Here is a 16,145-nt window from a genome sequence, read left to right as displayed (position 1 = left end):
GGTTTGGTGGCAGGCACCTGTAGTCCCAGCTACAGGTGCCTGCTGAAGCAGGAGAGGCTGAAGCGGGAGAACAGCATGAACCTGGGAGGCGGAGCTTGCAGTGAGCTGAGATCGTACCACTGCACTCCAGCCTGGGCGACAGAGGGAGACCCCGTCTCAGAAAAAAAAAGAAAAAGTGAATTTACAGTTGGAAATGCAGATTTACATACTCCAGTTGTTCCAACATACTCAAGAGTTTTCCAATAACTGAATTTAAAACAGATACCAGTTTTATATTTAAATTTAAATAACAGCCAACCCTCAGATAATATGGGTTTGAACTGCCCCATCTCCTTATACATGGATTGTCTTCTGCTTTGGCACCCCTGAACAGCGAGACCAACCCCTCCTTTTCAGCCTACTCAATGTGAAGATGAAAAGGATGAAGATCTTTACGATGATCCACTTCCACTTAATGAATACTAAATATATTTTCCTAATAACATTTTCTTTCTCTAGCTTACTTAACTGCAGGAATACAGCAAATAATACATGTAACAGGAGGTTAAGGCAGCGGGTTAAGCCCAGGAGATTGAGGCTGCAGCAAGCTATGATCACATCACTGCATTGCAGCCTGGGCTATGGAGCAAGACCCTGTCGCTAAAATAAATAAGTAAAGAAATAAAACATAGGAAATATGTGTCAATTCACTGTTTATGTTATCAGTAAGGCTTCTGGTCAACAGCAGGCAATTAGTAGTTAAGTTTTAGGGAAGTCATGAATTACACTCGAATTTTCTACTGCCTGAAACGCCTCTCATCTTCGTATTGTTCAAGGTCAACTGTACTGACAGTAAAATTTAAAATTCAGTTCCTCAGTCACTCTAGGCACAATTCAGGTGCTCAATAGCTATGTGGCTGGTGGCAACTATGTTGGATGGCTCAGGTCTATGATTTTAGAGAACAAGTTTTCTCATCAACTGCCCTTGAAGTCTGAAAACCAGACTTTGCATGTCCATACTATCTTTAGTTATTTTTCTCCTACCTTACCTTTTTTGTAGCCATAAATTCTCTGCCACAAAACATGAATTCTCAATTTTATTATATTTCATTTTTTCTTTTCAGCTTGAAGCTTAGCGCTCCTGTCCAACCCTGTCCACTCCCCCATCAAGGGACTGTATCATCATTGTGAAACAAGGATATAATGTTCTCTGACTTCCAAGTACATACATAATGGCACAAAGGAATTATAGAGTTTTTCAGAGCTCTTCCCTGAAATCAGATGCCATGGCAAGTAAGATACATTACAAGTTTCTTGATATAAAAATAATGAGGTTCCTCGAGTTAATAGTAAAGAACTTTGGCAGACTGCAGGCAACGTTCCTGCCTGCATCAATACTTTAAAATAGGGTTCTATGTGCCTAGTTCCAGAGATAAAACATGTTTGTGCCCAATGATGATCTAATAAAGGGAAAAGTGTACCCATATTCATGATTCAGTTCTGCCATTAACTAATTATGAATCAATGGGTAAATAATTAAATCAGTAAGTTTTCCAAGGGGTACACTGATACTTGCTTCAGTATTGTGAGAGCATTTTTAATCTATAGAGTAAAAGAAATCTGGCCAGGCATGGTGGCTCATCCCAGCACTTTGGGAGGCCAAGGTGGGAGGATTGCTTGAGCCCAAGAGTTTGAGACCAGCCTGGGCAATGTAGTGGGACCTCATCTCTAAAAAAAAGTTTAAAAAAAAATCAGCCGAGCATGGTGACGTATAGTCCCAGCTACTTGGGAGGCAGAGGTGGGAGAATTGCTTGAGCCTGGGAGATAGAAGGTTCAGTGAGGCAGGATTGCACCACTGCACTCCAACCTAGGCAACAGAGCAAGACTCTGTCTCAAAAAAAAATTTTTTTTTTAAAGAATAAAAAAAATCAAAGAGAAGCAAAGTGATATAATCATTTTAAAAGAGAGCTTGTTGTTCTAGAAAGAGCATAAACACTGAAGAGTTATCTCCTCAGAGAGATGTGAATTCAAATTAGGAGCCAAGTAGTCAAGACACCAAGATGTAGCTAGGGCCACTGTTTAAAGCGGGAGCTGCAGTTAAAAACCAGTTACTATAGCAGCACTGCTGACTCTGCAATGCCCTGTTTCATTAGATTATGATTGGATTAATATGTACATATTAGATTCATTCTGTAGAACTTTTGTGTAAAGTTACTTTTTTTTATATAGCATGTATTCCCATGGGGAGAAAAAAAACGCAAGCCCAAGGATTTTCAAACTCAAAAAGGAGCATTCTAACTTTACCAATGCGCCTCCTAAGTCATTTCATTTCCCTATTCATAGCTGCAAGAAAATGTCATCAAATAGTCAATACAAATGCTCTTTGCATGCTCAACAGTAAAGAACTGTATGCTCGTATTGAAATCTGCTGGCACACAGCACTCCATTTACTCCTATTTTATTGAGCAATATTACTGATCATAAAACTTGGAAATTGTGTTGTTAAACAATGCTATAACTGCAAAACATATTAGGTGCATATGGAAAAACTAGGAAAATATGTAACCATAAGAAGAGGAAAATATAAATGATAAAATTATACTCTCTGGATCTAAGAATTAATCAAATATTTTTTATTTGTCTACTTTCCTTGTGTGATCTTGAGTAGGTTACTTTAAGGCAAGTTACTTGCCAGGCTTGGTGGTGTGCACCTGTAGTCCCAGCTACTCTGGAGGCTGAGGCAGGAGAATAACTTGAACCCAGGAGGGGGAGGTTGCAGTGAGCCGAGATCATGCCACTACACTCCAGCCTGGGTGACAGAGCAAGACTCTGTCTCAAACAGTAAATAAATAAAATATAAATAAATAAATAAATGACTTGTGAATACTGCCACTATTCCAGACAGCAGCAGAATCCTCTTCTGGGAATAATTATTTGGGGATTTTTATGGAGGATACAATTCACTGACATCCTAATGAAACTGTACTCATTTTTAAAATGTTTAGTATACAGTATAAAAGACTGCTAAGATTTGAAAGATTGAAAATTGTACATTGTTCAGAGCTTATCAGTGTTCATTAAAATGTCACTAATTTTATGTTTGTCATTAATATTAGGCATTCAACAAGCAGTTGCTAGTTGCCTGATCATGCGACTGCTCAGGTAACAGAGTTGATTAACAGTGAATGGGGTTATCATGGCTCCTCTGGACTTGAAACAAAAAAATTGCTTACAACTTCACCATTAGAACTGTGTGAGGGCAAGAACTGTATCTTTTTCAATTGTGCTTAAATACAGCACTTGGTACGTAGTAGGGCTCAATGCATGTTGAATTAAGCTCCATAGAATGATTTAAATGATTTAACCACTTACCTAAGTTTCACAGGTTCTCTAATTTTAAAAATACAAGTAAATAAAATACAAATTAATGCTACTTGGAAAAATGCTGATTTTAGTACTGTGGCAGGAAAACATATAAAAGATGAGTTATGAGCATCTTGTGGTATCAGAGAGTAAGGAAGTGCTAAAACAAATAAACAGAGACAAAAAAACCTGTACAATGATGGGAATATGTCAAAGTGATACAGGAACAAACAGAAAGAGCTGCCAATGGCTGTAGCTGGAACAATTTGAGCAATAAAATAAAGTAGTATGGGAGTATAATCCAAAGTATAAAATAAATATTCTAAGACTCCATCCTGATATAGGCAAATGATTAAATAAATACGTAATGAGGGGAAAGGAAGCAAGATGGCAAAATAGAAGCCTACACCATTCATCTCCTACTGGAACACCAAATTTTAAAGACTATCTGCACACAGTACCAAAAATCAGGTGAACAATCATGGTACCTGGTTTTGACTTCATATTTCCAAAAGAGGCATTGAGGAAGACAGGAGAAACAGTCTTGAATTGCTGACACCATCCCTCCCCATCCTTCACCAGTGGCCATATGGTGTGGAGAGAGAATCTGTGCACTTTGGGGAGGGAGGGCGCAGTGACCCATGGACTTCTCATTATATTCAGTGCTGCCTTGCCACAGCAGAGTAAAGCTGTGCTGGGTTCAGCCAGCACCCACGTATGGAGGGAGCATTTGCACCAGCCCTAGCCAGAGGGGAATAACCTAGCAGTTGGAGCTTGAGTTTCTCAGCAAGGCACACCATAGTGGGCTGAAGGTAAACCTGGGGTCCTAGGTAAACCTGAAAGGCAATCTAGTACACAAGGACTGCAAGTCCTTGGCAACTCCTAGTGCTAGGCTTGCCTTGTAGCCAGTGAACTAGCATGGTAAGTGACCTAGAGTGACACCAGCTGGCACAACTAAGGGAGTGCTTGTGCCATACCTCCCCAAACCCCAGGCAGTGCAGCTCTCTGCAACAAAAGTGACTCTTTCCTTCTGCTTAAGTAGAGGAGAGTGAAGAGTAAAGAGGACTTTGTCTTGCATCTGGGATCCACCAGCTCAGCCACAGTACAATAGGACATTAAGCAGGGTGATGAGGCTCCCATTCCAGGCCCTAGACAACATTTCTAAACACATCTTGAGCCAACAGGGAACCCACTGCCTTGAAAGGAAGGACTCAGTCCTGGCAGGATTCATCAGTCCTTGGGCCCTGAAGAGCAGCGATAACAGGGAGTATGCTGTGGGCCTTGGGCTCTGAGATATGCTGGCTTCAGGGGTGACCCAGCACATTCCCAGCTGTGGTGGCTACAGTGAAAGACTCCTATTTGAGAAAAGCAGAGGGAAACGTAAAGGGGGCTTTGTCTTGCACCTTAGGTACCAGTTCAGCCACAGAGGGGTAGAGCACCAAGAGGGTTCTTGGGGGAGTCCTTGGGTCCAGGCTAAGGCTCTTGACAGCATTTCTGGGTCTTCCCGGGGCCAGAGGGAAGCTCATTGCCCTGAAGGGTGAGTTCTAGGCCTGGCAGCATTCACCACAAGCTGACAGAAGAATGCTTGAACTTTATGTGAACATCAGCCGTGGCCTGGCAGAAACCCCCATGAACAGGTGGTGGTGGTGGCTATAGGAGAGGCTCCTTTGCCTGTGGAAAGGGAAGGAAAGAGTTGAAAGGGTATTATGGTTTGAATGTCAGCTTAGCCACAGAAAAATAGAACATCAGGTAGGCCGGGCACAGTGGCTCAAGCCTGTAATCCCAGCACTACGGGAGGCCAAGGTGGGTGGATCATGAGGTCAGGAGTTCTAGACCAGCCTGGCCAACATAGTGAAACCCCGTCTCTACTAAAAATACAAAAATTAGCTGGCTGTGGTGGTGGACACCTGTAATCCTAGCTACTCGGGAGACTGAGGCAGGAGAATCACTTGAATCCAGGAGGCAGAGGTTGCAGTGAGCCAGGATTGTGCCATTGCATTCCAGCCTGGGCGGCAGAGCGAGACTCCATCTCAAAACAAAACAAAACAAAACAAAAAAGAATAGAACATCAGGTAAATTGCTAAGATTTCTGACTCCAATCCCTAGCTCCCAGACAGCCCAGCTCTGGGAACACCCGGGGCCTACAGAAACTCATGACACGTGCTGGCTTAATGTCTGATCCAGCACAGTCCCAGTGGCGGCCACAGCGGGCCACCACCCTCAGTTACAGCTGGCTCAGCAGAGAGAGAGATTCCATTTATTTCGGAGCAAGTAAGTGAAAAGAACAAGTCTCTGACTGTAATTCAGAGAATTCTTCCAGATCTTTTCCAAGACCATCAAGGTGGTACCTCTACAAGTCTGAAAAAACCACAGCATTATTAGGCTTGGGGCACAAGTCCCTTCAAATACCCTGAAAGCCTTCCCAAGAAGGACAGCCAAAAACAAGCCCAGATTGTGAAGATTACAATAAATACTTAATTTTTCAACGCCCAGACACCAATGAACATCTACAAGCATTAACACCATCCAGGAAACATGATCTCACGAAATGAACTAAATAAGGAACCAGGGACCAACCCTGGAGAAACACAGATATATGAACTTTCTATCCTATTTCATATATCTATGAAAATTCATAGTTATATGAACTTTCAGGCAGAGAATTCAAAGCAGCTGTTTTGAGGAAACTCAAAGAAATTCAATATAACACAGACAAGGAATTCAGAATTCTATCCGATAAATTTAACAAAGAAGCTGAAATAATGTAAAAGCAGCAGAAATTCTAGGGTCAAAAAATATAACTGACATGCTGAAGAATGCATCCAAGTTTCTTAATAGCAGAATAGTTTTGTTTCTGTTTTTTGTTGTTGTTGTATTTTTGTTGTTGTTGTTGTTTTTTGAGACAGGGTCCCACTTTTTTGTCCAGGCTAGGGTACAGTAGTGCCATCATAGCTCACTGTAACCTCAAACTCCTGGGCTCCAGTGATGTTCCCACTTCAGCCTCCCAAGTAGTGAGTCTAGAGATGTGTGCCACCATGCCCAGCTAATATTTTATTATTATTATTATTATTATTATTATTGTTTGGTAGAGATAGGGTTTTGCTATGTTGCCAGTGCTGGACTGGAACTCCTGGCCTCAAGTGATCTCAAGTGATTCTCCTCCCATCTTGGTCTCCCAAAGTGCTGAAATTATGAGCCACCATTCTCAGCCTTTTTTTTTTTTTTTGAGACTGAGTCTTGCTCTGTCACCCAGGCCAGGCTAGAGTGGAATGGTGAGATCTCAGCTCACTGCAACCTCCGCCTCCTGGATTCAACTGATTCGCCTGCCTCAGCCTCCTGAGTAGCTGGGACTACAGGTGTGTGCCACCATGCCCGGCTAATTTTTTTATTTTTAGCAGAGACGGGGTTTCACCATAGTGGCCAGGCTGGTCTTGATCTCTTGACCTTGTGATCCACCTGCCTCGACCTCCCAAAGTGCTGGGATTACAAGCGTGAGCCACAGTGCCTGACCAGAAGGGTGAACATTAAAGACTGACAACCCCACATGCTGGAAAACATGTGAAACAAGTGGAACTCTTATACATGACTGGTGGGAACTGTAAAATGGTACAACCACTTTGGAAAACTGCTTGGCAATTCCTTATAAAGTTAGACATACCCATAGCCAAGGGTGACAGCACCCACTTATAGTTCCAGCTATTCAAGAGGCCAAGGCTGCAGTGAACTATGATTGCGCCACTGCTCTGTAGCCTGGGGGACAGAGAGACCCTGCTTCTAAAAAAAAAATTTAAGTTAAACATACCCAGAACGACCCAGAAATTCCACTCCTGTATTTCCTCAAGGGAAATAAAACATGCCCACAAGGACTTGTACAAGAATGGTTATAGCAACTTTGCTCATAATAGCCAAAAATTGAAAGCAATACATATCCATCAACTGGCGAATGCATATTCAATGGAATGCCTCTCAATAACAAACACTACTAACTTCTGGTTCACCCAGACCCAACAGAGTACCTATCACCTTCATTTTTATAGTATCAGAAATAAGAGGAGTGGTTGCTGATGTGGTGGGAGATGGACTGGAAAGAAACAGGCCACTCTTCTGAGTGATGAAAATGCTCTATGTCCTGATTGGGTGGTAGTTACACAGCTGTGTACATTTACCAAAACTCATCAAACTGTCCACTGGCGGGGAAAAAAACCTATTATTTATTTATTTATTTATTTGAGACTGAGTCTCGCTCTGTCGCCCGGGCTGGAGTGCGGTGGTGCGATCTCCGCTCACCGCAAGCTCCGCCTCCCAGGGTCAGGCCATTCTCCTGCCTCAGCCTCCCAAGTAGCTGGGACTACAGGCGCCCCCCGCCACCACGCCCGGCTAATTTTTTGTATTTTTAGTAGAGACGGGGTTTCACCGTATTAGCCAGGATGGTCTCGATCTCCTGACCTTGTGACCCGCCCGCCTCGGCCTCTCAAAGTGCTGGGATTGCAGGCGTGAGCCACTGCGCCCGGCAAAAAACTATTATTTTCACTGTACGAAAACTTCGCCTCACCAAAAAACAAACTAGAAAAGAAAAAAAAGGGGAGAGGGGCTGGCGACGTTGAAAAGTAACACTAAACGATGTAAGTTTTTGATAATTGGGGTAAGCCTTTTCTTTAAAACGTATAGTAAAGAAAACAGTCCAAGATGGTCTGCTGGGTTCTGTGACTAAACAAAGATATTAAAAAGCCCTGAATCCAGTTTGGGCAACGTAGTGAAGCCCTGTCTCTACAGAATTTTTTTAAAGTTAGCCAGGCGTGGTGGTGCGCGCCTATAGTCCCAGCTACTCTGGAGGCTGAGGTGGGAGGATGGTTTGAACCCAGTAGGTCGAGGCAGCAGTGAGCAGTGGTCAGTGCCCACCGCACTCCAGCCTCAGCGACAGACTGATATCTTGTCTCAAAAAACAAAAACAAAAAAAGCCCCGCGAGTTCTGGGGTAGATTTCCTGCAGCCCAGTTTCTCCAGGGGCCCAGCATCACCCCCTGGCCTCCGCCGCCCACTCCCGCCCTTCACCTGACGTGAGCGCCCCCACTGCTCCACCCCTTCTCATCTCGCGTCGCGGTCCCGCCTATTTTCCCTCTCACACCCATCTTTTGAACAGTCCCTTCACCTTTCAATCAATTCAAATGTCGCACGGAGCAAGCCAATCGCAAGCCTCGTTGAGTGGAAGGGGCGGGATCTTCCCCGGAAGTGTTGGTTAAAGCCCCTCCAATCAGCGGCTCCGTGCGGCAAGTTTGAATTTCGTGGAGGCTCGGGTTGTGAAAGTTCCTGCTTCGGAGTGGGCAGTGGTCGTCCAGAACGAGTGTTGTTTACTTTTTGTTTGGTTGAGGCTTCACGCTGGAAGGTGCCTCAGGTAGGTGGGTGCTGGAGAGCTGGACAGAGAACGCTGGCCCGCTTCCGTTGAAGGTCTAGAAGGGTCTGAGGACCGGGGACTGCGAGCGTCGGAGCCAGTCAGAGGCAGCCTCCTTTAGGAGCGTGTTACCTGCCCTTACTGAAGCTGATAACGCGAACCTTTAGAAGAGTCCGTATATTTGCCGTGACCTCTGTAGAAGTCAGTGTTTCACCACGGGGGCGTAATTGGCCTTTGGGGTGAAACTGTTCTTCACTAGCTCCGACATTAAATTTCCGTAGCTCTTCCCAGGTCCCATGGCAACTAAAAACGCCCGGTTGAGAACCTTTAGTAAAGCAAGATTAACGCATTCTAGACTTTCAAGCTGGAGGAAACGCCACTCAGCCAAACAAAATTTAGGTGTGTGTGAAGAGTCAGGCTGCCTGGCTTGGGATCTCAGCTTCACTACCTTTTAGATATGCTAATGTGAGCAGTTAATTGACCTCATCTGTATAAGAGCGATAATAGTAACTACCTATCAGGGTTATTCTGATAATTATACCTTTAATGTTGTCCTTGCTCGCTCTTTCTCTTGCTGTGGATAGTGCTGTCCTGTATTTAATATATAAGTCTTAATTTTTCTTCAATCTTCAGCGAATTAATACTGCAGGAGATAAATAGTAGAAAATAGTTCTTTATGAAAAGCACAGTCCATTGTCACTTTCCTTGAGTCTTGGAGGAGAATGTTGTTAGCGTGCAGGTCAGATTCTCATTTTGTATATTTTGTCGATTGCTTAGAATCATGTAACAATTTATTGCATTACTTGTGCCAATTTTCCTATTATCTGGAGTTTTCTAGTGGATTTAGTTAATTCTTGTTGAAGAGTATACCAGAGTGTGCCTATCACAGAGCCTCCCCCTTACCTTTTTTTTTGTTTTTTGTTTTTTAACTGCTGAGAATCAGTATCCTTTCACCAGTTTGGCTTGGCAGTTCTCTATACCAGCTACACAGGTGACCCCCTCAAACTTTCCAGTTTTCTTTGTTCTTCCCAGTTGGACCCACTGACTTCGTCTTTATTGACCTCTTTTGTTTTGCTTGAATACATTCTCAAAGATCTTTCCAAGAAAAAGGCATGTGCCAAGTAAACTATATGATTTCGTGCATGTGTGTATGTGTGTATGGCTTTTCTTTCTTAAAATTTATAGAGACGGAGTCGTGTTATGTTGCCCAGGCTGGTCTCAAACTCCTGGGCTCAAGCAGTCCTCCTGCCTTGGCCTCCCAAAGTGGTAGCATTATAGGCCTAAGCCACCCTGCCAGCCTATACTGTATGATTTCTTGTATGGATGAAAATAATGGAGCAAACTGATAGGGTTATTGTGAACTATATATTTGGTCTTGTTTTGTTTTCTGGTAAACTACTACTAAAATCCTTGGAGTCTTCGAAGTGGTAGCCTTTTGTATGCTAATGATTGACTGATAGCTGGATGCCTCTCAGTAGCTTCTGGATTGGGGCTGGTCACTAGACAGACCAAGGCAGGATTAGAGAGTTGGGATTTTCAGCCCCACCTCACAACCTCTGGGGAGGGGAGAGGAGCTGAAGGTTGACTTGATCACCAGTGGCCAATGATTTAATCACTCATGCTTATGTAATGAAGCTGCCATAAAAACCAAAAAAAAAACCACCTGTGTTTGGAGAGCTTCTTAGGTGAACACATGAAGGTTCCTAAACGGTGGTGCTACCTGAGAGAGCATGGAAGCTCCTTGTTCCTTTCCACATACTTTGCCCTGTGCCTCTCTGTCCAACTCTATCTGTATCTGGCTGCCTATTGATTATCTCTACATGACTAATAGGTACCTGGTGTGGGGTTTTTGTTTGTTTTTGTTTTTGCTTTTTTTTTTTTTTGGCTTTAGAAGAAATGTTAGACTACCTGCATTCGTCATCATGGGTAAGGAAACTATTCTGTACATGGTCCTTCACTTAACCTATTTTCACCTTTAGTTCACGCTTTTCTTTTTGCAGTGTTCTCTAAGCCCAGAGCCTCTTTTATTCTGGACTATAGCTTCCTGGCTTTCTCTTCATCGGTTAAGCAATTTCCTATTTAAAACCCCCAAATAGGTAGCTTCTTATGCTCTGATAATCTTCTTCCCACTTTTCAGTGTTACATATTTCTTTCATTGTGCATTTTATATTTTTATTTCAGAAGGCCCTGAAGTGGGACAGGAGATGAACTATAATCTTAATTTTTTTAAATAATGCAAATTTATGTAAGTTGGGTTTTGTCCTTTTCCTTGACAGGATGTCTTCATCACATTTTGCCAGTCGACACAGGAAGGATTTAAGTACTGAAATGATTAGAACTAAAATTGCTCATAGGAAATCACTGTCTCAGAAAGAAAACAGACATAAGGAATACGAACGAAATAGACACTTCGGTTTGAAAGATGTAAACATTCCAACCTTGGAAGGTAGAATTCTTGTTGAATTAGATGAGACTTCTCAAGAACTTATTCCAGAAAAGGCCATCGTTAAGCCAAGTAAGTAAAGGTCTGTTGTAATTTTAAGTACTTTGAAGAGTGAATAATAGTTGGTTTAATGCCTGTGTGAGTAAAAAACCCTGGCCAGAAGAATTTTGAAATATCATTCTATAAATAACCTTTCTTTTTTGGTCTTTTTCCTTTTTTTCTTTTCTTTTTTTTTTTTTTTTTTTTTGTTAATTACAAGAGACAGAGTCTCACTGTCACCTGGGCAGGAATGCAGTGGTATACTCACTGTAACCTCAAATTCTTGGGCTCAAGGAATTCTCTTGCCTCAGCCTCCCAAAGCGTAGGGATTACAGGCATGAACCACCATGCCTGGCCCCTTAACCTGTTTTCTACAACTAAGTACTGTCTTTAAGGCAAAGCCATTTACCTATGGAGTATTATAACACTTTATCTATATTGCCTCATAGAAATCCTAAAGTTCTTATGGAGCTTAGGTAGAGTAAGTGTTGATAAGATAAACTGATAAGCAATGTAAAAATAGAATAATTAAAGAATCCATGAAATGAGAGTACTTTGTCAATGGAAACATTACTAAGAAGAGCAAAGAATCCATCCTTGCAGTTTGCCCAGAAGGATTGAACATTAGGATGGAGGGAACCAACTAAAGAAGAAAGGAATAATCTCAGAAAAAGGTAAAATAGAGCATTTTATAAGGCAAAGGATGCTACAGAGAAGAGAAAGGGAACTGAGAAATGACTTGTGTTTAGTCAGGAGTCACCCTACTCCCATTTGTTGTGTTCATATAGCAGGCATCAGGAGCTAGATGGCATTGAAATAATGCTAGGATAAATGGGGAATAGCAGAAAGAACCAAACATTTTTTATTTGAGAAAGGGTGGTAGTGTTACCTTCTAAGTCATCTCCTTGCCTTTACTGTTGTCCTCTCAAATGCTCCATTTCTTAACCAAAAATATTTCAAATAAAAGTCTAACTATGTCAGTAGGCTATTAAAATACCCTTTATTTCCCATTTGCAAAGGCTTAGAGGTAGGAGTGTGCCTGGTATGTTTTAGTGAATGCAAGTAGGTAACTGGGTATAAAAGAATGAGCAAGGGAGATAGATTGCATAGAATCCTAAGGACCATCATTATAAGGACATTGACTTTTACTCTGAAATGAGAGGCCATTAATGGGTGTTTATGTAATCTGAGTTATATTTTAAAAGGATCACTTTGGAGTCAGGCCTGTAGCCCTAGCTACTCCAGAGGCTGAGGCAAGAAATCTGGAGCTCAGGAGTTTGAAGCTTTAGTGTGCTACGATGGTGCCTGTGAAAGGCCGCTGCACTCTGTCCTGGGCAACACATGGAGATCCTGTCCCCTTAAAAAAAAAAAAAAAAAAAAAAAAGAAAGAAAAAGGATCAGGTTGGGCGCAGTGGCTCATGTCTGTAATCTCAGCACTTTGGGAGGCTGAGGCAGGTGGATCATGAGGTCAGGAGTTCGAGACCAGCCTGACCAACATGGTGAAACCCTGTCTCTACTAAAAATACAAAAATTAGCTGGGTGTGATGACACGCACCTGTAATCCCAGCTACTCAGGAGGCTGAGGCAGGAGAATCGCTTGAACCCGGGAGGTGGAGGTTGCAGTGAACTGAGATCACACTATTGTACTCCAACCTGGGTGACAGAGTGAGACTCCATCTCAAAAAAAAAAGATCACTTTGGCTGCTGTGTTGAGAATAGATTGCAGGTTAGTGTGTATGACATCAGGGAGAGCAGTAAGTAGACTATTGCAATAATTTAGTTGATATTAAAGTATTAAAAGACAAGGGGCTGGTCGTGGTGGCTCACACCTGTAATCCTAGTTCTTTGGGAGGCTGAGGCTGGTGGATCATGAGGTCAAGATATCAACACCATCCTGGCCAACATGGTGAAACCTCATCTCTACTAAAAATACAAAAATCAGCTGGGCATGGTGGTGCGCACCTGTAGTCTCAGCTACTTTGGAGGCTAAGGCAGGAGAATCACCTAAACCCAGGAGATGGAGGTTGCAGTCAGCCGAGATCATGCCACTGCACTCCAGCCTGGTGACAGAGCAAGACTCTGTCTCAAAAAAAAAAAAAAGACAAGGGAAAACTAGTAAAGAACCAAGGAACAGTGCAAAGTAATGTAAGAGGATAACCAGAAGAACGTGCTGTCCTAGAAACCAAATAGAAAAGTGCATATCAAGGAGAGACTGATTAACTATGTCAGTCAGTACTGCTTGTTAGATCAAGTATAATAGAAGTGAGAATTTGGACTTCACCACTGTGGAGGTCACTGGTGATCTTGAATAGTTTTGGTGGAGTGAGATTCAGGGAATCAGATTGGAATGGGTGAGTATAATCAAACCTTTAGATATAATTTGTAGCCTATAGAAAACATGGGGCCTAGAGGAATGAGTAAATAAACAAATATAGCTTGCAAGGACATTCAGTAGAAAACTGACTACCTTTTGTCAGTAAGACAAAATCTGTTTTGTCAGATCTGTTTTAGATGAAGAGATTTAAAAAGACATCCAAATAAAATGCGTTGATCTTACTTGGTTCTTGATTTAAATAAATAGATGGTTTAAAAGACCTCTTTGAAACAAATAGAGAAATTTAAATCTGGACCTTGTAATAGATAACAAGGAATTACTGCTGATTTTGTTAAGTGTGATGATGATATTGTGGCTGTGAAAGGAAATGTCTTCATTTTATTTTTTTATTTGTTTTATTTTTTGAGACGGAGTTTTGCTCTTCTTGCCCAGGCTGGAGTGCAATGGCGTGATCTCAGCTCACCGCAACCTCCGCCTCCCGGTTTCAAGTGATTCTCCTGCCTCAGCCTTCCTGAGTAGCTGGGATTACAGGCATGCACCATCACGCCTGGCTAATTTTGTAGTTTTAGTAGAGACAGGGTTTCTCCATGTTGGTCAGACTGGTCTTGAACTCCCGACCTTAGGTGATCCACCCACCTCAGTCTCCCAAAGAATTACAGGTGTGAGCTACCGCGCCTAGCTGGAAATGTCTTTATTTTTTAGAAGTATATACTGAAGTATTTAGAGATGAAATCTTCTAAGCATAATTTGTTTTAAACAACTGCAGCAAAATGTTCATAAATATTGTATCTGGGTAATAGGTATATGGGGTTCATCAGAATTCTGTGTGTATATTAGAAGTTTTTCATAATTTTGAAAAATTAAGAGGGAATATAAAGAGTGTTGGAAATAGGCTGGGCATGGTGGCTCACACCTGTAATTCCAGCACTTTGGGAGGCCAAGGTGGGTGAATCACCTGAGGTCAGGAGTTCGAGACCAGCCTGGCCAACATGATGAAACCCCATCTCTACTCAAAATACAAAAATTAGCCAGATGCAGTGGCACATGCCTGTAATCCTAGCTACTACGGAGGCTGAGGCAGGAGAATTGCTTGAACCCAGGAGGTGGAGGTTGCAGTGAGCCAAGATTGCGCCACTGCACTCCAGCCTGGACGACAGAGTGAGACTGTCTCAAAACAGGCCAGTCGTGGTGGCTCACGCCTGTAATCCTAGCACTTTGGGAGGCTGAGGCGGGTGAATCACGAGGTCAGGAGTTCGAGACCAGCCTGGCTAAAATGGTGAAACCCCCGTCTCTACTAAAAATACAAAAAATTAGCTGGGCATGGTGGTGGGCACCTGTATTCCCAGCTACTCGGGAGACTGAGGCAGGAGAATCGCTTGAATCTGGGAGGCCGAGGATGCAATGAGCTGAGGTCATGCCGCTGCATTCCAGCCCAGGCGACAGTGCGAGACTCTGTCTCAAATAAATAAAAGTGTTGATAGTAGAGATACAGGTAACTCTCTTGAAGAATTTTGCCTTAAATGGGACTAGAGAAATAGTGCTAGATGAGGATGTAGGTAGGGAGAAATTACTGCATGTTTGTAACTTCATAATGGCAACAATTCAGTAGAGGAAAAAATAGATGAGTGAGAGGATAAGTTGCTGGAAGAATGTCCTTGAATAGCTGAGAAGGAATGGAGTACATCTATTATAATAAATAGATGTATTTATTAGTTATTGTATATATACAATAACTATAATTGTATTAGTTATCCCAAAACTTAGCAGCTTAAAACAATAAACATTGATTATTTCATATAATTTTTGTGGGTCAGGAACTTGGGTATGGCTGAGCTGGGTGATTCTGAAGGTAACAGCCAAGATGTCATCCAGAGATATATCTGAAGCCTTAACTGAGACTGGAGGATCTGCCTCCAAGAGACTGACTCACATGAACAGCAAGTTGATGCTGGCTTTTGGCAGGAGGCCGTAGTTCTTTGTCATGTGGATACCTCCACAGGACTACTTGAGTCTTCTTAAGGCCCCGCATGGCACCTGGGTTCTCCCGGAGCAAGCGACTCTTCAAGAGAGAGCAAGGCAAACACTACCTGGTTTTAGAAGTCATATTCCATTATTCCTGTGATACTGTCTTGGTCACACAAGTCAGCCCTATTCAGTGTGAGAGGGGATGACACAGGGCAAGACTACCAGGAAGTGAGGATCAGTAGAGGGCAGCTTGGATGCTGGCTATCATGCAAGTTAGTTCATTTAAAAGTGAAGCATAGCAAGCAGTTAATATTTGAACACATGAAGGCAAAATGAATACAAATTTTAAAAGACTAGGGGTTGAAAAAACTTGTGGTTAGAGTGCTAAAGAATTAACAAGAAATATTAAAAGCATTTCCTTTTGTGCGGAGAGGTCTTGCTGTGTTACTCAAGTTGAACTTGAACTCCTGGGCTCAAATGATCCTTCCGCCTCAGCCTCCCCAGTAGATGAGACTACACATGTGTCACTGTGCCTGGCTTATTGAAAGCATTGTTTTTTTTTTTTTTTGAGACGGAGTCTTGCTCTGTCGCCTAGGTTAGAGTGCAGTGGCGCGATCTCAGCTCACTGCAAGC

The 16,145-nt window shown here is 42.5% G+C and overlaps 1 protein-coding gene across 1 annotated transcript in view; it reads left to right on the top strand.

Moving 5' to 3' along the window:
- Window positions 1-8,581: 8,581 nt before the first annotated feature.
- The window catches only part of DLGAP5 (discs, large (Drosophila) homolog-associated protein 5), a 42,176-nt gene continuing 34,612 nt past the window's right edge, over window positions 8,582-16,145 (top strand). Inside the window, exons 1-2 of the mRNA XM_011961979.1 lie at window positions 8,582-8,733; window positions 11,007-11,245. Coding sequence (XP_011817369.1) covers window positions 11,008-11,245 — 238 coding nt within the window. The 5' untranslated portion in view covers window positions 8,582-8,733; window position 11,007. The remainder of the gene's footprint in view (window positions 8,734-11,006; window positions 11,246-16,145) is intronic.

Source organism: Colobus angolensis, unplaced genomic scaffold (assembly GCF_000951035.1).
Source record: "Colobus angolensis palliatus isolate OR3802 unplaced genomic scaffold, Cang.pa_1.0 Scaffold57, whole genome shotgun sequence".
In the NCBI taxonomy this organism is placed as follows: Eukaryota; Metazoa; Chordata; class Mammalia; order Primates; family Cercopithecidae; genus Colobus; species Colobus angolensis.
The sequence above is the reverse complement of the archived record's forward strand: the minus strand, read 5'-3'. Positions and strand labels throughout refer to the sequence as shown.